Here is a 23759-nt window from a genome sequence, read left to right as displayed (position 1 = left end):
ATCCTGGTTCAAAGTCAACCTTGGGGAAGAATGAGAGTAGTCTTATCTCTGAAATGGCCAGAAATGTGTCTGTGGCTCAGAGGGGTGGAGTACTTGCCATTAGCACAAAAACTCAGGAACAGTGCCCAGTCCCTGAATTCAAACCCAGGACAGGCACCAAAAATAAAACAAAATACACCTTCTAATATTTTTTTCTTAAAATTGGCATACTTTTGATAAAATGCTTCTAGAGATAGGCTTTTGCTTACCTGGATGAAGAGATTGTGCTTCAGTTTCTGGTGTAAATTCTGAAAGCTTAGAACAGGCTGAGTTGATGTATGGATCTAGAAATTAGAAAATGCTTTACCAGGGAAGTAGCATTTGAGATAGGTGCAGAAGATGAGGTCAGGTTTTGGGAAGTAGTGAAAGAAGAACTAAAATCTCAACAAAGCTCAAAGCTTAGGTATGAGAAAAGTCTAGGGACTGTTTAAGAAATAAAAGCTATTTTTTGAACTATTGAACTATGCTGAGCTCTGGCAGTTTATTAAATAAATTACATTGTATTCTTAGTATCACTGTATGAGAAAATAATAATAATAATAATAATATTTTTTGGGGGGGGTCAGTTGTGGGGCTTGAACTCTGGGCCTCGGTGCTGTCCTGCAGCTCTTCAGCTCAAGGCTAGCGCTCTGCCACTTGAGCTACAGCACCACTTCTGATTTTCTGGTTGTTAATTGGAGATGAGGGTCTCACAGACTTTACTGCTCCGGTTGGCTTTGAACCATGATCCTCAGCCTCCTGAGTAGCTAGGATTACAGGCGTGAGCTACCGGTACTTGGCACAAATTATTTTGTTTTATAAATGAAGAAGTAAGCTCAAAAGAGTCAAGTATATGTACTTTGTTCATTGTCAGCAAAGTGACAGAGCCAGGATTCAGAGGGAATCATGCTGCCTTCTAAATTGCCTTCCAGGGGCTGGGAAGGTGGCTCAGTGGTACAGCGCTTGCCTTGCATGCCTGAGGCCCTGGGTTCGATTCCTCAGCACCACATAAGCAAAAAGAAAAAAAAAAGCCGGAAGTGGCGCTGTGGCTCAAGAGGTAGAGTGCTAGCCTTGAGCTGAAGAGTTGAGGGACAGCGCCCAGGCCCAGAGTTCAGGCCCCAGGACCGGACCCCCCAAAAAAAAAATGCCTTCCAATATTGATGTCCATGTGTTGAATGGAATGTCAAGGAAAATAATAGGTGGAGTGTTATCCAAGTCATACCTTTGGGAGCTTATTCCAGTAAGGTCTTTGAGGAGGGAATTGAGAAGTAATAAGAACTTAGACTAGTGTGAAGGCAAGGCTTGACAGTTATTATGGAGGAGGAATGTATAAACCATTATTAGATTAATGAGGAGAGAATGAGATGACAGGAGTACATAAGTAACAATCAAAGCTGACTGTCTACCTACACTTGGGTCACTTTTTTTTCCAACATTTACTTTTAGCTCAGGTGCACACCTGTAATTCCATCTACTCTGGGCAGTGAGTTAGGAGAGCATGGTTTAAGGTCAGCCCCTGAAAAAAGCTAGCAAGACCTTGTCTCAAAAATAGCAGTATGTGGCAGTGTATACCTTTGGTTTCAGCTACTTTGGAGGCAGAGTAGGAAGATTGAGGTCTGAAGCCGGACTTGGCAGAGACACTACCTGAAAAATAAAGTAAAAAAAAGCAAAAGGACTCGGCGGAGCAGGGGAGCACTTGTCTAACAAGCTTAAGGCCCTGAGTTCAAGCTACAGAATTACAAGACAAAACAAAACCAACACAAAAGACCACATATTTCCTTCTATACTTGTTCCACCTTTATAGTTTTTCATTGATTTAATATATATTGTATCTATAAGGTATCTAGGGAGTGAATCAGTAGCTGAGTTATTTATAACTTCCTGTCTAGTTTCCACTGCCACAATTATTTATTTATTTTTGTCTGTTGTGGGGTCTGAACTCTGGGCCTGGACACTGTCCCTCAGCTCTTCAGCTGACGGCTAACACTCTACCACTTGAGCCACAGTGCCATTTCTGGCTTTTTCTGCTTATGTGGTGCTGAGGAATCAAACCCAGGGCCTCATGCATGCAAGGCAAGCACTCTACCACTGAGCCACCTTTCTAGCCCCCACTGCCACAATTTTTTTTCCTTCTTCATTTCATTCTCAACTCCACTATCTTGCCCCACTGCTCATCTTCGCTTCTATCTGGAATGATCTTTCTTCCATCTATTTAAATCAAGACTATCTAAGTCAAACTCTCAGATTGCTTTGCTTGACCTCTTTAATTAATTAACTACTAATTAATTTTTTGTTGGTCATGGGGCTTGAACTCTGGGCCTGAGGGCTGTCCTTCAGCTCTTCAGCTCAAGGCTAGCGCTCTACCACTTGAGCCACAGTGCCACTTCCGGCTTTTTTTCTCTTTGCTTATGTGGTGCTGAGGAATTGAACCCAGGGCCTCAGGTATGCAAGGCAAGCGCTCTACCACTGAGCCACCTTCCCAGTCCTGGGGAATGCAGTTATTTTCTTAAGGTTTGTATTCTTTATCTTCCAGATGCAGTTCCCTTCCCATATGTTGCTTTCTTTTCCCCTTTTAAGCATGGTACCTAATTTGTTAATGCTTTTGTTACTTAGCCATAGTGTACAACTTGGGAGCAGCAGAGACTGTATCTCCTTTTATATTTTCCATATTCAAACTTGGTTACTTGTTGAGTGACTAATAAGCTTAATGAATATTATTTTTTTGATTAAAGAAAATGAACCAATATGGAGTTTTTCATACTAAATTCCAAGATAGATAAAAAATTTTTTTCTAAAATAATATTCATGATTTGATATTCTTCGAGTGTTTGCTCTTAGCTACTCTTAGATTTGGAATATAGTTGCTGACAGATTTCCATGTTTTCTTTCCTCAGCTCTGTACTTACCACATTTCTCAGTTTTTTTCATAAGTTTTTGTGGATTTCTACAATGATACAGCTAAGGGGAGGAGTTTAGCTCATAAAACCAGTGGCCATTTTACTATTGTAGATACCAGCAGACACAACCTGAATTTAGATGGTTTACATTTCTACCCTGCTACTTTTTTTTGGTATACCATGGTATTGATGTTTCTCAAACATTCTTTAAATTACTACTAAAAAAAATTAAGAGGTTTAAACAGTTTTCTTAGTGTACCAATACTGGGACTTGAATTTATGGCTAGGGTACTGGCCCTGAGCTTTTTAGCTCTAGGCTGGCACTCTACCACTTGAGCCACAGCTCCACTTCTGGCTTTTCTGTGGCTAATTGGAGATAAGAGGCTCATAGACTTTCCTGCCTGGGTTGGCTTCAAATAATAAAAATAGATATCGCTTTCTGAGTAGCTAGGATTATGGGCATGAGGCACGAAGGTCTGCCAAAAAAACCCAAAAAAAATTTTGGAAAAACTTAAGGGAATATAGTATATTTTAGATTTCTTAAGCAGGGGCTGGGAAGGTGGCTCAGTGGTAGAGCGCTCGCCTTGTATGCCTGAGGCCCTGGGTTCAATTTCTCAGCACCACATAAGCAAAAAGAAAAAAGCCAGAAGTGATGCTGTGGCTCTTGTGGTAGAGCGCTAGCCTTGAGCTGAAGAACTGAGGGACAGCGCCCAGGCCCAGAGTTCAGGCCCCATGACCGGACTAAAAAAAAAAAAATTTCTTAAGCAATAAAAATGAAATAAAAGACTTATATGAAACATGTGCTATTGAATCCTTTGGGAAGGTAGATGCTATATTTGTCTTAACTCTGAGATCTGAAATGAGTGTGTGTGTGTGTGTGTGTGTGTGTGTGTGTGTGTGTGTGTGTTTATATATGTTTGTGCTGGGCGTTGGGCCTGAATTCCATGACCTGGGTGCTGTCCCTTAGCTGTGTTTAAGTACTTAAGTACAGTTCTACTGATGGCTTAATTGATGATTAAATGGAGATAAGATTCTCACAAACTAGCCGGGCACTGGTGGTTCGCACCTGTAATCCTAGCTACTCAGGAGGCTGAGATCTGAGGATCGTGGTTCAAAGCCAGCCCGGGCAGGAAAGACGGTGAGACTCCTATCTCCAATAAATCACCAGAAAACCGGAAGTGGCGCTGTAGCTCAAGTGGTAGAGCGCTTGCCTTGATCTGAAGAGCTGAGGCACAGCACTCAGGCCCAGAGTTCAAGCCCCACAACCGACCAAAAAAAAAAAAAAAAAAAGATTCTCACAAACTTTCTAGCCTGGGGCTGGCTTTGAACTGAAATCTGTAGATCTCAGCCTCCGGAGTAGCTAGGATTACAGGCTTAAGCCACCAGCCTCTGACTGGTGTGTAGATTTTTGAATGTCAATTGACAGAATCCCGTATGAGTTTGTATGGACTTCCAGGAAGCCAAGAGATGATTAAGTTATATTTTGGGAAATGGTTGTAAAAGTGCATAACACAGAGCTTTATGTTTAGGGATCAGCGAGGTCGGACATTGTGTGGGGTAATGAGGATTGGACTGGTTGCAAAAGGCTTACTGATTAAGGATGATATGGACTTGGAGCTGGTTTTAATGTGCAAAGACAAACCCACAGAGACCCTGCTAACTACAGTGAGAGATAATCTTCCTGTACAGATTCAGGTGAGTATGGTTTAAATTGCATCTTAACAGGAGAATTTAAAAACAAAAAATCAGGCATTGGCCTTGATGAATTTATTAGGAAGAATTGGTCATGTGAGTAAGCACAGACAGAAAGAATGCTACTAGTGTGGGCCAATAGCTGATTAGTACTCGAAATATACTTACCAGATTACAATGGCTATTAAGGCACAGTCTTAAACATTTGAATTATACCTTACTGCATGTCTTTTTCTTTGTTTTTTTCTTTCTTGCTTTCTCTCTCTTCCTCTTTCTCTCCTCTCCTCTTTCTTCCTCCCCTCCCCTCCCCTCCCCTTCCCTCCTCCCCTTTCTTCCCCTCCCCACCCCTCCTCTCCCTTCCCTTCCCTTCTCCTCTGTGGTTCTCGGGTTTAAACTCAGGACTGCTCAATTGACAGGCAGGTCACTTGGACCCCACCCTAAGACCAGAATCCGTTTTTTCCAAACTAGAGATCTCGGCATTATCCATTATCCGGTTCTTGGAAGAGTTGGTCCAGGTGCAAGAAAGAATTTAAATGTCAATGAGAGCCTACATTACTAGACTTTTAGACTTTACTTTTCAAATCGAAGAGTCAGTTGTCTGTTCGGTTCATAGAAAGTCTTTTTCTTTGCTTTAAATGTTTTTAGCTTTGCACTTAGAAAAGTTTAGTATTGGTATGTTCTCTGGAGAATGCTACTGAAGGCTAAAAGCTCCTCAGAGATAAAGGTAGGGTCTGGGGCTCAGGTTATCCCTGCCCTGCCAGCTAGCTTCAGGGGCAGTGTTCAACAGTGAATGGGAACTGGTAATCATCTTTCAGTTTTAGATGCATTAGATATATTTTATGTGATTGAATTATAGTGGTTCCTGTCACAGAGTTGTTAGCCTTGTGGTCCAAACCTTGAGTTGTTGAATGTTCCTGTTTGTTTTATACATTTTTCTGTACTTACCAAATGGACTTCAAAACTCTCTCTTCTGATAATATTTGGGACCCTTTTATTATTCTTTCTTAAATCTTAAGTTTTTTTTTTTTTTTTTTTAAAACTGGGGTTCGAACTTGGCCATGTTCTTGCTAGTAAAGTATGCTTTCCCTAAGTGAAAGAAAATACTTGGCTTGTCATTTTCAATTTCGATGAAGAAATGGTTCCTGATATTTCAGGAAATTATTTTAAGTGTGGCCTTCACATTTTCCCCTCTACTCTACTTGAATAGTGTTTGTGTGGAATAACAATATCTGATAGGACTTTTCAAAAAATAAATTAAAGGACCTGGGAAGATGGCTCAGTGGTAGACTGCTTGCCTAGCGTGCATGAGGCCTGGGTTCCATTCCTCAGCACCACATAAACAAAGTGGTGCTGTGGCTTAAGTGGTAGAGCGCTAGCCTTGAGCTGAAGAGCTGAGGGACAGTGCCCAGGCCCAGAGTTCAGACCCCACAACTGTCAACAAACAAACCAAAAAAAAACCAAGCTTTTTTCTGAACATTTACTATAGCAAAACTTCAGTTTTCTAAGTACTTTAATTAAGTTTTAAACAAATGTACCTTACAGTGATTCTAAAACTTCTTATTCAAAGGAGAACAAATAACAAACCCCAAATCACTTAAAATTAGTCCAAAACTCATACTTTGCCTATTACTTTTGATGTATCTTATGGTCATCTGTGTGCATTACTAAAAATTGAGTTTGACTTATTCTCCAATAGATACCTTTTATGGCATTTTGCCGGCAAAGCGAATGTTAAGCAGTTTGCTGCTGCTGCTGGTTATGGTTCTTCCATTCATCTGGCTGATTGGTCTAAATGATGTGTTGTAAGGGAAGTGTAGAAAAGAAGTTACTTGTTTATACTCATCCTTTTTTGACTTTTGTCAAAAAAGCTATCATAGAGAGTATTCTGAGCTATTTGTTATTCTACCATAGTTGTCTATAATACTTTGAAGAGCATCGTTGCATAATGGTGTTGTTGACATTTTTCTTAAATATTGGAAAGATTGGTTTTAAATATTGTTTCATCATTATATGGGTGTTTGACATTGTGATTGTTTTATTTAGAGGTAGAGAAAAGATTTGCTTATAAGTTGGGATTACAGAAATGTTATTCCCTCTTCCCCCAAGGTGCAGAACTAGTTAAGGACTTTAGGGATTTTAATCTAATTAATTGTATGTTTTTGAAATCTTGTTGACTTTCAGAAACTGACAGAAGAAAAATACCAAGTGGAACAATGTGTAAATGAGGCATCTATTATAATTCGGAACACAAAAGAGCCAACATTAACTCTGAAGGTGATACTTACTTCCCCTCTAATTAGGGACGAATTGGAGAAGAAGGATGGAGGTACACGTGTGTATATATATATATGCATATATATACATATATATGTATTGTTTTGTTTTGTTCATCTAAGAATTCTCTTCAGTGCTATGTTAATATGCTTCATAGCTTTAGAAAATCATAGTTTCATTTGTTTTATGGCATTTATACTATTTTAAACAGTGTTTTTCTACATAATTAGTATTTCTCAAAAATGTGCAATATCAAAATATAAAATATGTTTATTAAAAAACTTGATCTTAACCATGTGGATCTAACCATTTGTTTTTCTATTTTACTGTATTTAACATTACATTAAGTAATTAGCCAGTATTGGCCAAATATTAGCCAACTTAGTCTATGTATTTTATCTTGGTCTCATTTTAGGATTAGATGTGGTCCAAAATAGAATTGTTTTCAAAGACATTCATTTCAAAATTACTTACATATTGCTATTGACTTCTAATAGCTATATTACTTGTGTAAATTTTCTGACTTACTTAATTACCCATGCTTAGATGTGTTATAATAGTGTAAAGGGTATGAACTGGGGATTCTTAAAGCCTCTTAAAGAGTCTTGTAAGTATGCTATTTGTTAGAATTATGAATTACATTTTCTTCTGAAGTTAAAAAGAACTTAGCATTTATATGACATTGTTATCCTCATAAAAGTAGAGTATGAAATCTTATTATTGGCAGTTTTGAGAAGTAATGATGGAATTGTGGTGAGTTTCTTTTCCTAATGCTTTTGGTAGCTTGTTTCTCAGTCCTGTACCAAGAAATTTGCCTTGTGATAATTTTTCCTGTGTAAAACCTTTGAACAACTGGTACTCTGTCATGACAGTTTTGAGGCACTTTGTGGGCAATTGTGAAAAGAAATAGTGATTAGCTTCATAGTTTAATTCAAGTTGATGATAAGGGTCTAAAAAGGTACATTTATTATATAAAGTTCTATTTTTGATTTTTGGTTGGCATGATTTATAGAATCTTTGAACTAAAAATGATAGACCCTTAAAACCATTTATTTTTGTGCTGCTACTAGAGCTTGAACTCAGGGCCTTCTACTTTTTCTGCTCATGTCTGGTGTTCTACCACTTGAGCCATACCTCTGATTCAATAGCTTAGTCTTTTTTGGGAGAATGATGGTATCTGCTGGTACTCAAGCTTGAACTCCGGTCTTCCTCTTGCTCAGCTTTTTCCACTCAGGACTGGTGCTCTACCACTTGAATCACCTCTCTAATCTTCATAGATTATTTTTAGAGAACAGTGTTTAGGGTTGACTAAAGTATGGATTTTATATACAATGGATGTTATAAGCAAGATATATTTCTGAGTCATACTTTAAGCAAAGTATATCTAATCTATAGTGGTTTTATGCTTGTACCGTTTTCTCCTAAATATAGTATCTATAGCACCTCTGAAGAGGTTCAGTACTAGATGCCAGTCCTAGGGCTTGAACGAAGGGCCTGGGCTAGCACTTGACCCACAGTTCTATCAAGAATCTTGCCATTTGATAACTGGCTTTTTGCTGGTTAATTGGAAATGAGAATCTCATGGACTTTGCTGCCTGGGCTGGCTTTGAGCTGTGGTCCTCAGATCTCAGCTTCCTGATTAGCTAGGATTATAGGCATGAGCCCCACCAGTACCTGGTGTAAATTAAATAACTTTTTTTTTTTTAAACAGCAGTTCTGATTTCTGATATGTCAATGTTAATCTTAGTAAGCTGTATTCTTCTTGACCTATAATTTCGAAGTAGAATTATAATTAGAGGTCTTATCATTTGAGTATAGGAAGTTGGGAAAAAAAACCAGGTTGTCAAAGACAAAGTTAATTATGTTTGCTTATGCCTACTGATATGCTTTCCAACCTCTTTAGATATAAGATGTCAGATCCCCTACCTGGGATTTTGTTGTAGTTTTCAGTGATGCCTTTAAGCTTATATAGCTTGTTGTCCTTCTAATCTTTTTTTTTTTTCTTGGCCAGTCCTGGAGCTTGAACTAAGGGCCTCGGCATTATCCCTGAGCTTTTGCTTAAGGCTAGCGCTCTACCAATTGAGCCATAGCACCATTTCTGGCTTTTTCTGTTTATGTGGTACTGAGGAATGGAACCCAGGGCTTCATGCATGCTAGGCAAGCACTCTGCCACTAAGCCACATTCTCAGCCCTGTCCTTATAATCTTTTTTTTTTTTTGGTCGGTTGTGGGGCTTGAACTCTGGGCTTGGGCACTAACCTTCAGCTCAAGGCGAGCGCTCTACCGCTTGAGCCACAGCACCACTTCCCTGTCCTTGTAATCTTAATTTTTGTTTTAGACAAGCTGAAAACAGATTTTTGGTGCTGAAATATATTTACTTACTATTACTACAAAGAGATCTGTAATAAAGTAGAAGAGTTTAAGGCATTAGATAGTAAGGATCCCAAGACTTCTATGAGCTGACTAATGTGTGAAATTAGGAAAGGCAAAGCAATCAGTTTGGATCTAATATTTTATACTTACTTCCTCTCCTTTTGCATGGCAACAAGATTTGCTTTGCTATAGTCCTTCCTGTCTACTCTTCGTACAATTTACTCATTTTGTCTAATCTGGGTTTTGTCAAACACAGTCGTGTGTGTCTGTGTGTGTGTCTGTGTGTGTGTGTGTGTGTGTGCGCGCGCGCGCGCATGTGCACGTGCGTGCACAAACACATGCCAGTATGCCAGTCCTGGGGCTTGAACTCAGGGACCCTTAGCATGTTTTGCTCACAAGGCTAACATTCTGCCACCTGAGCCAACTACTTTTGACTTTTTGGTGGTTCTTTGAAGATAAATGTCTCACAGACTTTTCTGCTCATGATCACCAGATTTCAGCCTCTTGAGTAGCTAGGATTACAGGAACGTGCCACTGGCACCCAGCCTAAACACAATCTTTATTCTTTGCTAGGTTTTGTGTTTTTTTGACAATTGAATGAACATTTGAGTTCTGGGCTCTGCAGCTCTGTTTGCTCATTCTAGACACTCTTTTCAGCTGCACGAGATAAAAGTACAGGATGCATTTAGGTTCAGAGAATTTCTGGGATTGAAAGGTAGCTACCATCCCTGTCCTGTTTTTTTCTACACCTTTAAATAAGTTTGTACTCATTTTCTTTCTCAGAATAAACAGACATAAACTTTGTGGCATCCCTTATCCTTGTAGTATCTTGACTTTATTCAATTCACAATACATACCCTGTCACACAATCCTCCTCCCCCAATTATTGTCATATTAACTGGGAAAATCTGAGAGAGAAAAACATAGCTGAGCTAGGTACTGTGATTCAAACCTGTAATCCCAGCTACTTGTGGTTATGGGTTGCTTATTGGGAGGATTTCTGTGAGAGGCTAGTCCCAGGCAATAATCTCTTAAGATCTCTATCTTTCAAAAAAGCTAGGTATAGTAGTGCATGCCACTAACCCCAGTTATGTAGAAACCAAAAGTAGAACAATTATAACCCATGCTTGTATGTGAAACCCTGTGTGAAATAAAATGAGAGTAAAAAGGGTCTGGTTGTAGCCCAAGTAGTATAGTGCTTGCCAAGCAAGCATAGGGAGGGTCTTAAGTTCAAACTTTGGTACCACTGTTCCCTTCCTGCCTAAAAAAGGAAAAAAAATGAAATGGAAAAGCATGGTAGAGAGCAGCTAGAAACCAAAGAATCATCAAGTTTATCTTGGCATTGTCTGTGCAGAAGTAAATTGGAATCATAGTAACCACTTGTTCCAGATCACATTTTTTTACATGTCCATACTACACAATGATTACCTGTGGTATCTGTGGTATCTATGTTACCATCAATGTTCTAATCATTTGCCTGAAAGCCTTCTAGAATTACAATTTTCCCTGTGTAGTATGTTTTCTTCTAAAGAAGGTATAGGAGATAAAAGCACAGACCTTGTATGTGGTAGTCTAGTGTACAGTTCTTAACTCCATTAGTATTGCCTTGTGAGTTTGGGCAAGTTTCTTTATTTTAAAATATGGATAATAAAAACTTTACAAAGTTGTTCAAAGGTTGAGAGAATTTATATAATGTGAGTTGTATAACATTGTTATAAAATAGTTGCTTAGTAAATATTGGTAGTTAGTCACTTACTAAAGATTGAAGTGCAAAATCATTTACTCAGGCTGCCTTAACAATCAGAGTAAATGTGTATTGTAGGTTTAGAGACCTATACCTAAACATAGCTAACTCAAACACTCATTAAAGTATAGTATTAGATTCAGCATGCAGTGTCTTCTGTAGTGTTAATAATGATCTGTTTTATTTTTTAATGTACGATCCATTGATGATAGGAAAGTTTTCCTGTCCTTGTCCTTTATCCATAGCACCTGGAATGATAACCTAATTAAATTACCAAAAGAATACTACATCTAAGTCTGTAGAGTGAATAGATATAGTCAGCATATTGTCTGATTAAGTAGTACTGTCCAGTGTATAAGAAAGAAGCATTAAAATGGGCAGCATCTCATAGGTCAAGTACTATATTATTGAAGATCTAGTTTTGTTAATATATCTTATAACCTGCGTGTGTGTGACAAGAATTTCTCATGTGTGATTTATTAAAAACAACAACAAACAAATCCTCACAACAGCCCTATAAGGTAGATATTGCCCTGTTTTATAAGTGAGAAAAAATCTCACGTTTTGCCCAGTTCCTCTGACTCAAAGTCTGGTATGCAGTCCATTTTCCCATTCCTGTCTGGGGTCACTGCATGAACACTTTAGATAATCTAGTCATTCTGATTATCACACAGTCTCAGCTTCTTTTGGTGCTTGTGATTTCAAACTAGAAATGTATTTTCTGTTGGGAATAATAAATAGTATTTTTAAAAAATTAATTAGACTCCACATAGAAAACTAAAGACTCTTTTTGCTCAAGACAAACTTTGAAATTGACAGAGAAGTTGTCTTAGCATCCCTTTCCTCATATTGGTGCCAGTATGTCTCTTCTTGGGAGTTCACTGGCATGTGACCTTTTAGAGTCAAGGTGTAGATTCCAGAAATCACAACTGGGATTCTGATAATATCGCAGACTTTGTTTTCCTACCATACCCAACTAAGTGTGCGGCTTCCAGAGCATATTAGCATAATTTGGCATAACTATTAGCATAAATGATCAGAACCAAGCTCTGTGGTCTCTCTTATTGCTACATCTACCTGTCCACAGCGTTGGATCCTAATGTTTTCCATGAACAGTGGCTTGGGGAATAATGTCTTCTTTCCAGAAAACTTCAAGGAATTGAATGTGAAGGGGCCACTAGGGTATTCTTGAGGCTAACTTACAAGTTGTGTTAGCATGAACTTAGTAGCTCAGCATCATATTGTCTGGGAAGCTGTCATGAAATCCCAGCTCATTTGTTTTGCCATTGAAAAATATAATTCCTATTTAACACAGTCAACTTTGGCTTTTTGTTCATCCCATCTCTAGGCTAGTGTTTTTGTTAACAAAGGCAGGTGGTTAGTTTGCATTTAAGGCACTGAGAGAAACTGACCAACATTTCTCGTATGGTGTGATTCTGTTCACTGATCTAACCTCTAATCAAATAAGCAGGTTTAGGCATATTAGACTACAGTGTTCTTTGTTCAGAATGTTGTATGTACCTTCATGCCCTGATGCCAGGTTACTGAGTAAGAGTGGTTTTTTTTTGGGGGGGGGGGGGGTGAGGGCCTTGAACTCAGACTTGAGTGCTGTTCCTGGGCTTTTGTGCTCAAGGCTAGTATTTTACCATTTGAGCCACAGCTCCACTTCTGGTTTTTTGGTGGTTAATTGAAGATAAGAGTCTCATGGTCTTTCCTGCTGGGGCTGGCTTTGAACCACAATCCTCAGATCTCAGCCTCCTGAGTAGCTAGGATTACAGGTATGAGCCACTGGCGCCCTAAAACCTTTTCTTTGCTTTGGTATGTTTGTCAACATTCTATCCTAAACTCATATTCTTGCCTGTTTAGCTGGTCATTGTAGGAAAAAAATGAAATCACTCACAGTTCTATTGTTTCCTACTAATGATTCTGAAATGTATTTTTTTTTTAATCAGAAAAGGTTAGCTCTGTAAAAAATTTTGAAATACCAAAAAAAGCAGAAACACCTTATATTGAAGTCCAAAAATGTTGTTGAGGTTCTGTTACCAGAAGTGGCAGTGTTTTTCTAGCAACACTTCTCTGATTGTCAAGTTAATAAAATTTTTAAAAATCAATCAAAATATATAAAGCTATGTATTAATCATACAATTAACTAGGGAAACTGGACATAACAGTATCATTTGAATTTATATCATTTGATATAAAAACTTTGAAGATGAAATCAGTAGTTTTATCTCCTGCTGCTTCTCATGAGTATTGAAACATTTTGGGTCTTTTGACTTTTTGACTATCAGAGCATGAAGAAACATGGCCATTCTGGTGGTGATGTAAAGGGAATCTGTTGCAAGACTTCTGTTTAGTGCCTGTCCCTTTCATCTCTTTTTGGTATAATCTGTTGTCTCCAAATGTTGACTGTCTGTAGCAAGCTGATGTCTTGATTTTATTTTTTTAAATAACAGTTTGTAGTTCTGAGTTTGAGATAAATAATTCATCAAAATATTTTTCTATTGTTCCCAGTTACAAATTACCTGTGTTGCAATCAGAGTAAAATATTTATATGCTCTGACCACTGAATGAAATACTAGAAAATAAAAGAAGACTTTTGTCTTGCCTTGTCTTTTTCTGTCTAAACTTATTGTACTTCAGTTGCCTCTTCCCTTGTCTCCTTCTTCCTGACATTCCTACTTTCTAAGATTGTAGACTGAAACTTGGCTTGCTTTACTGTTAATTTAAAAATTGGAATAACAAAAAATAAGCAAGATTCATGCTTTTCATTTGAGTTATGCTACTTAAAGTCAGTCAACCTTTGACATGTTTAACTTTTAAGAGATTCTAATCATTTATAGTACTTTGTTTTGTTATGAGCTTTACATCGATGCTTGTATTGACAACAATTAACCATTTTGTCATTACAGCATTAAAATGAGTTGTGTGTCTTTGAAGACAAAATTGAGCAAGTGCAGGAGCTAAATTACCTATAATATCTATACCATAAATCCACATTAATAGTTCCATTTTATAAGCAGAAAGGGGCTGGTAATGGAATGAAGTACCATATAGTGATTTTTGTTTGAAGAGGTTAATGGGAAGCAATGCAAGTATCTGCTGTAGAGCTCACTTGGTCAGAAAATAAGTTGATAGCACTTGATCCTTTAGAGTATTGGAGTAAATAAAGAGAATCTACAGTTCTTTCTTAGTAGATTGGTTTTCCTTTGGGCATTATGCCTTCAGGTTTAGTTGGTTTTTTTTTTTTTTTTTTGTCCTTGATGGAGCTTAAACTCAGGGCCTGGGCATTGTCCTTGAGCTTTTTGGCTCAAAGCTAGCACTCTACAACTTTGAGCTATAGCACCATTTCTGGTTTTCTGGTGATAACTAAGAAAATAAAAGAAAATCAGTCTTCTTATGTGCCATCTCTTAAAAAATACGTCTTTATCACCTAGCCCATACCAAATGTATTACAATAATACTGTGATGAGAATAGTGAAAGGAAATGTTGGGTGTTCTTCTACATTTAGAAGAGGTCTGAAGAGAAAATGATATATCTGACTTAATTAGATTAGACAAAGTGTGTTGCTTCAGAAACCATTTGTGGGGCTGGGAAAGCGGCTCTGTAGTAGAATGCTTGTCTTGCATGCTTGAGGCCCTGAGTTCGATTCCTCAGCACCACATAAGCAGAAAAAGCTGGAAGTGGTGCTGTGGCTCAAGTGGTAGAGTGCTAGCCTTGAGCTAAAGAGTTGAGGGACAGTGCCAAGGCCCAGAGTTCAGGCCTCATGACCTGAAAAAAAAAAATCAGTCCGGCCATGTAAACACAGATTTAATGACATGTGACACTTGTGTATCAGGTATGGTTGTTATATGTTAGAATTTTTAATGCTGCCATGAGCCATGTAAACCAGGTTTAAATTGTTAAGGCAGTCAAACATTCTTTCAGTTACTGGGTTTTTATTTCTTCTTCTTTTCCCTCCCCTCCCCTCCCCTCCCCTCCCCTCCCCTCCCCTCTCCTTCTCTTTTTTTTTTTTTGTGCACCTGTCCTGGGGCTTGAACTCAAGGTCTAGGCATTGTCCCTGAGCTTTTCTGCTTAAGGCTAGTGCTCTACAATTTAAGTCACAGCTCCATTTCCAGCTTTTGGGTGTTTAATTGGAGAAAAGAGTCTCATAGACTTTCTTGCACTGGCTGGCTTTGAACTCTGATCCTGTTCGAGTAGCTAGGATAATAGGCATGAGTCACTGGTACCTGGCTTGTGTTAACTTGTGTGTGTCTGTGTGTGTGTGCCAGTCCTATGGCTTTAGCTCAGGGCCTGGGCACTGTCCCTGACCTTTTTTGTTCAAGGGACTTGAGCTACAGCTCCACTTCAGCTTTTTTGATTAATTGGAGTTAAAAAAGTCTCACAGACTTTATTGCCTGGGCTGACTTCCAACTGCAAACCTCAGATTTCAGCCTTCTGAGTAGCTAGGGTTACAGATGTTAGTGAGCTACCAGTGCCCAGCTGAGTTATATTTTCTTTCTTTCTTTTTTCTTTTTTAAAGAATATGTAACTTGAAATGTATTTCAATCTAGATTTGTAGTTTTAATAATTTTGGCTCAGAAAAAGAGTAATGAGAGAGCTTCAGGGCTACTCTTGAATTCTCATCAGTGGGTTTCTATTAGTGATTATCTTGTTGAATGAGTTTAGTAAGTTGCAAATAAATTTCTTTTTGCATATTCAGCATATCTTCAATATGTCTGAAATTGGTTATTATTCGAAAGTTTCAATTTTCCTTAAAAATTTATCAGTGATCAGAATGCCTTTGAAAAAGAGGATGTTACTTTATACTCTACCAAAGGAAAAAGTGCTATGTACTTATTTTGTGTGCTATGATGTTATACATGCTTATTAATAAGATCCCAGACTGTAAGAAACTGGTTACCTATTTTTTATCTTAATGAATACCTTCATACTCTCTTGTACTTATGCACAAATCCTGCTTTGATGACTTTGAATAATTGTGCACATAATTAAAAAAAACAAAGCTAAATTATGAAAATTTCTGGGAATCTTATTAGTTCACTCAGATCTTGTTCTTTTTATTTTTTATTGTTTGGTAATTTGAGAGGAATCCCTTTTCAAATTGTATCTGTCTCTCTTTATCCCATTTATTAATAGAAAATGTTTCGATGAAAGATCCTCCGGACTTATTGGACAGGCAAAAATGCCTGAACGCCTTGGCGTCTCTTCGACATGCCAAATGGTTTCAGGTTGGCCTTTTGTTATTACCTTACTATTATTCTAGCCTTGTGCAGGTTTCATTTGGAACACCTGCCACTTCCTAGTTTCTGTGTGCTATATAAAATGGGGATATTTTCTAGCTCATAGGGTTGTTGTTGGAATGAATGAATCAATTTAGGATCAAATGCCTAGTATAGCTTCTATTAAAGTTAATGACGTTTTATCACAATTCATTTGGCTTAGCACTCTGAACTTTGAGTTGTGGATTGTAAATAAAAACATAGAAAAGCTGTTGCTTGGAATGGAGTAGCCATGAGGCTACAAGAATTTTTAAATTGCATTCCTTTCACTTTGAACATCGGCATTTTTGGAACTCAGTTTACTATTTTGATTTCATTTTCTTGGTTTGCTTGAAAACCATTGAATGACTTACTAATTAGTGTTCACTCTAAACAACTTATCCATGATCAATGTGCTTAAAATGAAGAATGGATTTCAAAAGGGATATTGGAATCATTTTGTTTGTTTTAGGCAAGGGCAAATGGATTAAAATCATGTGTAATTGTCCTCCGAATTCTGCGTGATTTGTGCAACAGAGTCCCCACATGGGCACCACTGAAAGGATGGGTAAGTAGTTAAGTGTGGTTAAAGGCAAGTTCTGAAGCTATAGCAGTGTGGAAATCCTGTAAAAACGATATTACTATAATAAATGACATTAGCTAAGGGATGCGTTATGTGTTTTTTTTTGCCCCAGAAAAAAATTATGCATCTTTTTATATGAATTGTATTTTTAACTAGTTTCTTCTACCTTATTATATTCATGTTTCAGAACCTGAATTTTTTTTTTTCTGACCTTTGTCAGAAAAAAGGTTTTATAGCTTTTAGAAGTGTCTTTCTGTTCTCACCTCTGCACTGTGATAGTTGATTAAACTATTGGACAACTGGTTACCTACTGTCCATGAAAGTCTAATTAGCTGGCCTTTTCAGTGTATCTCTTATTCTTATTACAGAGGATATTTATGTAATAGACTTGTATAAGGAACCTGTAATTTTATATTCTCTTTAAGTGGAGACACTTAAAAATAAGTTCATGTTAGTAATTAAAGTCATACAAAGAGCATACTTAACTAGATTCTACCATTGACATTGACTTAATTGGGAAAGTATTATGCCTGACCAATCAATAAAGACTACAATTTAAGAATGTTGTGAAGCAATTCAAATAAAGCTGTCAAGAGTCATCTATAAAGTAATCAACATTACTTTGTTTTGTGATTTTCAATTTATTAAATATGAAGATTGGTTCCTTTTTTTTCTAATTGTAATACTTGGATCAGGCTGTCTGAAATTTTGTTCTTACATGATATATTTATAGTTTAAGTGTTTCTTAAGTTAAATGGGATTTAGGTAGCCTGGATTTGTACATTGGCTAGTTACTAGCTATTACTAACTTATATGAAGGCTTGGTCATAGTTTCTTTATAGAGTATTAATTTTTATGTTGTTACAACAATATCTTCAGAAAATGTCTCAAAAATACTTGACTTAAAAAATTGAGTGGGGTTAAAGATAGCAGGCCTTAAATGTTAAATTGTCTTTATGTTTTTGGCTTCCCTTATAGATAGAAATGTCAGCTCACATTTAACTGGAATCCCTTTTAACACTTGGTGCATGTACTAATTTGTAATTTAATATCTTCTAGCCACTAGAGCTTATATGTGAAAAGTCTATAGGTACTTGTAATAGACCTTTGGGCGCTGGGGAGGCCTTGAGACGAGTAATGGAGTGTTTGGCATCTGGAATACTACTTCCTGGTAAGGGTTTCAAACTCTGGAGGCAGAAGAATCAGAAAAACCTCATTTTAGTTAAATTGTCTACACATACATTAAATTTGTTCTCTGCATAGGAAAATGATGTCTAGGAGTTACTTTGCTTGGAATTTTAGCAACTAGAATGTTTGTGTGTTGGAAAGGTGAAATAAAACTTTTTCAATAATTGTAATTTGTTTTATATATACTAACATAAAGGGTACTAATAGAGATTGTGTCTGCTATGAATTTGCCTTACCTAGAAGTCTGACTTTGAAAATGCTGGTATTTGTTTAAAATGTATGAATTTAATTGTTTGCAGTCTGTGTTAAATTTGGAAAAGTTAAATTTGGTCTCATTTTCCATACGTAATCCTTTTAAAGATTGTGCTGTTTCTAAATTCTCAGAGTAAGATCCATTTTTGGTACTAGATAGACAAGAGACTTCCATTATAAGATAAGACCAATTAAATGTTAATATTGAAAATGAGAGTGAGCAGACTTTATTTAGCTCCTTTGTTTTTTCCCCATTCTTTGTTGTATCACTTTGCTGAGCTCTAAACTCAGTTCTGACTGACATTTGTATTTTTCCTTGCCTTTGCTAAAGGAGGCCCTGGTCTTCATGATCCTTGTGAGCGAGACCCAACAGATGCTCTGAGCTATATGACTATCCAACAAAAAGAAGATATTACCCACAGTGCACAGGTAAAAAGACTGAAAAACTACTGTGATTTTTAGAAAGATATCAAAACTTTTATTTTCCGAATCCTTCTTGCATGCTCTTAAGGATTTTTGCCATCATAATAGCAGCATTTAATGAATGTCTTTTTAGCTAGACTTATGAATGGCCATTGAAATTTGATTAAGAAAATGTTTTATTCTTTAGCATGCGCTTAGACTGTCAGCGTTTGGCCAGATTTATAAAGTGTTGGAGATGGACCCCCTTCCCTCTAGTAAGCCTTTTCAGAAGTATTCCTGGTCAGTTACTGATAAAGAAGGTGAGTGTGAAGGTTTTTATTTTGTTTGGGGGTTTGCCTTTTATTAGAACTTAAAGAACTTAAATCATTGTTGATCCAAGTCATCTTTAAGAAAATTGATTGATTTTCTCCTGACCTTTTTGGCTTATAGCCCTATCAGTGGCATTAATTTTTTCTGTTTGTTACCATTTTTTTTTACTACAAAGACAAAGGTACCATACTTTGAACTTTGATCTAAGAATAAATTATATAAACTAGGAGGAGATACTGGTACTGTTGCTGATAATTTTGGAAATATGTATATACATGCAACGTAAAAACATACCTACATGCACATGTGTGTTTTGCTAGGGTTGGGTTTGAACTCTGCCTTGAGCTTTCCTCAGCTTGCTTGTTTGGCTGGCATTGTGCTGCTTTAGCCATACCTTTAGTCAGCTTTTTCTTGGTTATTTTGGAAATGGACTCTTAGTGAATTTTCTGTTTAGCTGGCTTTTAACTGAAGTCTTCCAGCTCTCAGCCTCCCGAGTAGTAAGGAGTAGTGCTGTGAGCTGCCAGAGCCCAGCTCATGTGTGGAAGTATTACATAACCACCAAAGAGAAAACAAATGTAAAAGAAGAGAAAAGCATATTATAAAATTCAGTACCATCTTCTATTGTCCTGGTTTGACTAAACTTACGAGTTTCACAGAAAGAGCGTCAGAATGACCTGGACTCCAATTATAGCTTTACTACTTACTTAGTTTAGGTCTTGAGCAGTGAATTTTCCTCCTTCAGTAAGGATCTTACCATTTTTCTTACTTATTGGCTATTGGCAGCTTAAAATGTCTGACTCAGGGCCTTTAATATAGCAGATGCTCAAATGTGAATCTACTCATTCTCTACAATGTGTCACAGAAAACACTTTATTTTCCTCCCTCTTACTTTCTTTTTTTTTTTTTTTTTGGGTCCGGTCGTGGGGCCTGAACTCTGGGCCTGGGTGCTGCCCCTCAGCTCTTCACCTCAAGGCTAGCGCTCTACCACTTGAGCCACAGCGCCACTTCCGGCTTTTTTTCTTTTTGCTTATGTGGTGCTGAGGAATTAAACCCAGGGCCTTGAGCATGCAAGGCAAGCGCTCTACCACTGAGCCACCTTCCCAGCCCCTCCCTCTTACTTTCATGTTATACTAGAAGGTGGGGTATTTAATAGCAGATACTCTTTACTATGAGGTAACTTACCTCCCACAATTGAGACTGTTCTAAAAATTTGTGTGTAACAAAATTAGTGCGGTTGTGCAATCTGTTCAAACAGAATTACACTAGGTCTCTGGTCTTATTCTGGGAGATGAAACTTTCTTGTTTGACCAAAAAGATCAAAACTGTTTCATACCTGAGAGTGGTGGTGCATACCTGTAATCTTAGGACTTAGAAGGCTGAGACAGGATAATTTAGAAGTTTGAGACCAGCCTGGGTTGCATAGCAAGACTCTAATTTCAAAATAAAAATCCTATTTCATGATATTAAGGCATTTGTCATTTTACTTACTTTTTTTGTTGGTTGTGGGACTTAAACTCAGAGCCTGGGCACTCTTGCTGAGGTCTTTTGCTCAAGGCTACCACTCTATCACTCTGAGCCACAGCACCACATCCCATTTTCTGGTGGTTAATTGGAGATATGGTTGTCGTGGACTTTTCTACCCTGGCTGGCTTCAAACTGTAATCCTCAGATCTCAACCTCCTGGGTAGCTAGGATTATAGATGTGAGCCACTGGTACTCAGCTTAATTATATTTTTATTATCTTTAACATTTTAGTTTTTAAGGGGAAGAGGGAAACTAGGATGAGAGCTAGGAGCTATCATCATGACAGGTCAGTTTTAGCACCTACCTTTCTACATTCACATGACTTCAAAACAGATTTTTTTTTCTCTCTCTCAAACTCTGACATCCTAATTTCTTGACTACTTCTTCCACAAATAATTTTTACCACCTACCTCATCTCAGCTGCTTATTCTGTGGACATACCTCAGACCTGTCTTCAGCATTAATAGTATCAGATGTAACTTTCTATAATTGTATTTTAAGAGTTTCACGTTTTAGCTTACCTTTGATTACTCTGTCTAATACTCTTATCCCTTAAACTCACCATTGATTTTAGTTACCTTAATTATTTCATGGTCTTCTAGCTTTCACACTACTTTTGTTCTCTGGCTCATTATTATGATCCCTAACATACACCTTTACTTTTGATATCATGTCTTCCTAATAGAAGTATTCTAAGTAGCTGAAATCCATCTCTCAACCTGCAACAGGTTGCTGAGCAAAGTTTGGGAAAAACACTGATGAGTCATCTTCTGTATTCTCCCTTTAAGTCTTTGGCACTACAACCTCACAGGGACTCTTTATGTTGTCTGGTAATTCTCTATGTCAGTTTGAGAGTTCTTCTCTTTTCCTAAATAACTCTTTAACATCTCCTATTTCACATCGCTACCATTACCTCCTGCCGTCTGATAGCTTTGCTTGTTTTCTTTTTTGTCAGATTAATTTATTGGAGCTGGGTGCTGGTGGCTCATGCCTGTAATCCTTGCTACTCAGGAGGCTGAGATCTGTGGATCACAATTCAAAACCAGCCTGGGCAGGAATGTCTGGGAGACTCTTATCTCCAATAAAACACTCAGAAAACCAGAAGTGGCGCTGTGGCTTAAGTGTTAGAGCGCTAGCCTTGAGCTGAAGAGCTGAGGGACAGTGCCCAGGCCCAGAGTTCAAGCCCCATGATTGACAAAAAATAAATAAAAATGTTATTGGAGCTGATGTCTACATATTCTTACCACTCTATATATCAACCTTGTTGTATCTCCTCATACTCTTTGCTTTCCCTCTCTTACCTGTAGAGAGCTGTCCAACCTCTTATGTAAAAAAGACTAGCCTTTAAATACAAGATCATGTCATCTGCAAAGAGGGAGAGTTTTACTTCATCCCTATTTGGATCCCCTTTGTGTCTGCATCTTGTCTTATTGCTGTAGCTAGGCATTCTAATACTAGGTTGAAGAAGAGTGGGGACAGTGGACACCCTTGTCTTGTTCCTGAATTTAGAGGAAATGACTTTAACTTTTCTCTATTAAGTATAACTCTGGCTGTAGGTTTATCATATATAGCCTTTATTATATTGAGAAATGTTCCATGGATTCCTAGTTTTTCCAGAACCTTCATCATAAAGAGGTGCTGGATCTTGTCAAATGCTTTTTCTGTATCTATTGAGATAACCATGTGGTTCTTATCCTTGCTCTTGTTGGTGTGATGAATTATATTGTTTGTCTTTTTTTTTTTTTGGTTGGTTGTGAGGCCTGAACTCTGGGCCTGGGCTCTATCCCTCAGCTCTTCAGCTCACGGCTAGCGCTCTACCACTTGAGCCACAGCACCCACTTCCGGCTTTTTCTGCTTAGGTGGTGCTGAAGAATCGAACCCAGGGCCTTATGCATGCAGGGCAAGCCCTCTACCACTGAGCCACCTTCCCAGCCCATGAATTATATTGTTTTGCGTATATTGAACCAGCTTTGCATCCCTGAAATGAATCCTGTTTGATTGTGGTGTATGCTTCTTTTGATGAGTTGTTGAAGGGAACCCTAGTGCATTGTTGGTAGGAGTGTAAACTTGTTCAACCGCTCTTGAAAGCAGTTTGGAGGTTCCTCAAAAGACCTCATAGAGCTCCCTTATAACCCAGCGATCCCACTTTTGGGCATTTACCTGAACGATCACAAATAAGGTCATACCAAAGTTACCAGCACAGCCATGTTTATCGCAGCATTATTTACCATAGCTAAGATATGGAACCAACCCAGATGTCCCTCAGTAGATGAATGGGTCAAGAAAATGTAGTGTGTGTGTGTGTGTGTGTGTGTGTGTATTATATATATAATATATATAATGGTGTATTATATATATATATTATATATATATAGTTGAATTCTATGTCTCCGTCAGAAAGAATGACATTGCCTATTTCGTTAGGAAATGGAAAGAGTTGGAAAAATTTATATTAAGTGAAGTAAGCCAGGCCCAAAGAAACACAGGTCCCATGGTTTCCCTTATTTGCAGTGACTATTACATGTCTAGGACAAGAAAAGGTCAAAGGCTAGTATATACAACCACATGAGATAATGTGAAGCAAAATATACCCCAAGACAGGGACACAAGAGGTTTTTTTTTTTTTCTTGCTTGCTTGCTTGCTTGCTAGTGTTATTAATGTACTTAAAATGCACTATGTGATTCTTTTGTTTCTATTGTACATTCTTCCCTCATGGTATAACCCCTGTTTTCACTGGATTTGATGCCTGTGCTCTGTACCTTGTATATATATTTTTGTAATTTGGGGAGGGGAAGGGATATTGCAGAACGCTTAAATGGGGATGCAGGCTGACCCATTGAACAGGATGAGATGTACAGGACACTATATTGAAAATGAACATTACAATGTGGGGGGGGGGCGGGACGAGTTGGGGGGAGGCGGGGAGGGAAGTGATGGTAGGGGAAAATAAAGGAGGAGGTAACAATGCTTGCTATGAAATGTGTTCATGTAACTGTAACCCCTCTGTACAACATTTTTACAATTAAAAAAAAAAAGACTAGCCTTTCTCCTTGTCCCATATATCAGATTACCTCTTGCCTATTAGTGGACATTATTCCATCAGTTATTTCGTCTCTTAAAACAGTTTCTCCTCATCTATGCTGTAACATCCCCTGTCTGAAGTAAACTCACCCTTAATTTTACAGCTGTTCCCAACAGTCCCATGTTTCAGCTCCCCTTT

General features: G+C 37.8%; 1 protein-coding gene across 4 annotated transcripts in view; it reads left to right on the top strand.

Moving 5' to 3' along the window:
* The window catches only part of LOC122107043 (spermatid perinuclear RNA binding protein), a 131301-nt gene that overhangs the window by 60617 nt on the left and 46925 nt on the right, over window positions 1-23759 (top strand). For all 4 annotated transcript variants that reach the window (XR_006147287.1, XM_042678614.1, XM_042678612.1 and 1 more), the window contains 7 exons: window positions 4445-4610; window positions 6789-6933; window positions 16138-16229; window positions 16732-16827; window positions 17902-18013; window positions 18614-18711; window positions 18893-19004. Coding sequence is in view for 3 of the 4 variants with exons in the window: in XM_042678614.1 (XP_042534548.1) it covers window positions 4445-4610; window positions 6789-6933; window positions 16138-16229; window positions 16732-16827; window positions 17902-18013; window positions 18614-18711; window positions 18893-19004 (821 nt within the window). In the remaining variant the exon portion in view is untranslated. The remainder of the gene's footprint in view (window positions 1-4444; window positions 4611-6788; window positions 6934-16137; window positions 16230-16731; window positions 16828-17901; window positions 18014-18613; window positions 18712-18892; window positions 19005-23759) is intronic.

The sequence above is a fragment of the Dipodomys spectabilis genome, unplaced genomic scaffold, assembly GCF_019054845.1.
Source record: "Dipodomys spectabilis isolate Male_0828 unplaced genomic scaffold, ASM1905484v1 ptg000046l, whole genome shotgun sequence".
In the NCBI taxonomy this organism is placed as follows: domain Eukaryota; kingdom Metazoa; phylum Chordata; class Mammalia; order Rodentia; family Heteromyidae; genus Dipodomys; species Dipodomys spectabilis.
This window is presented reverse-complemented; position numbering and strand designations above follow the sequence as displayed.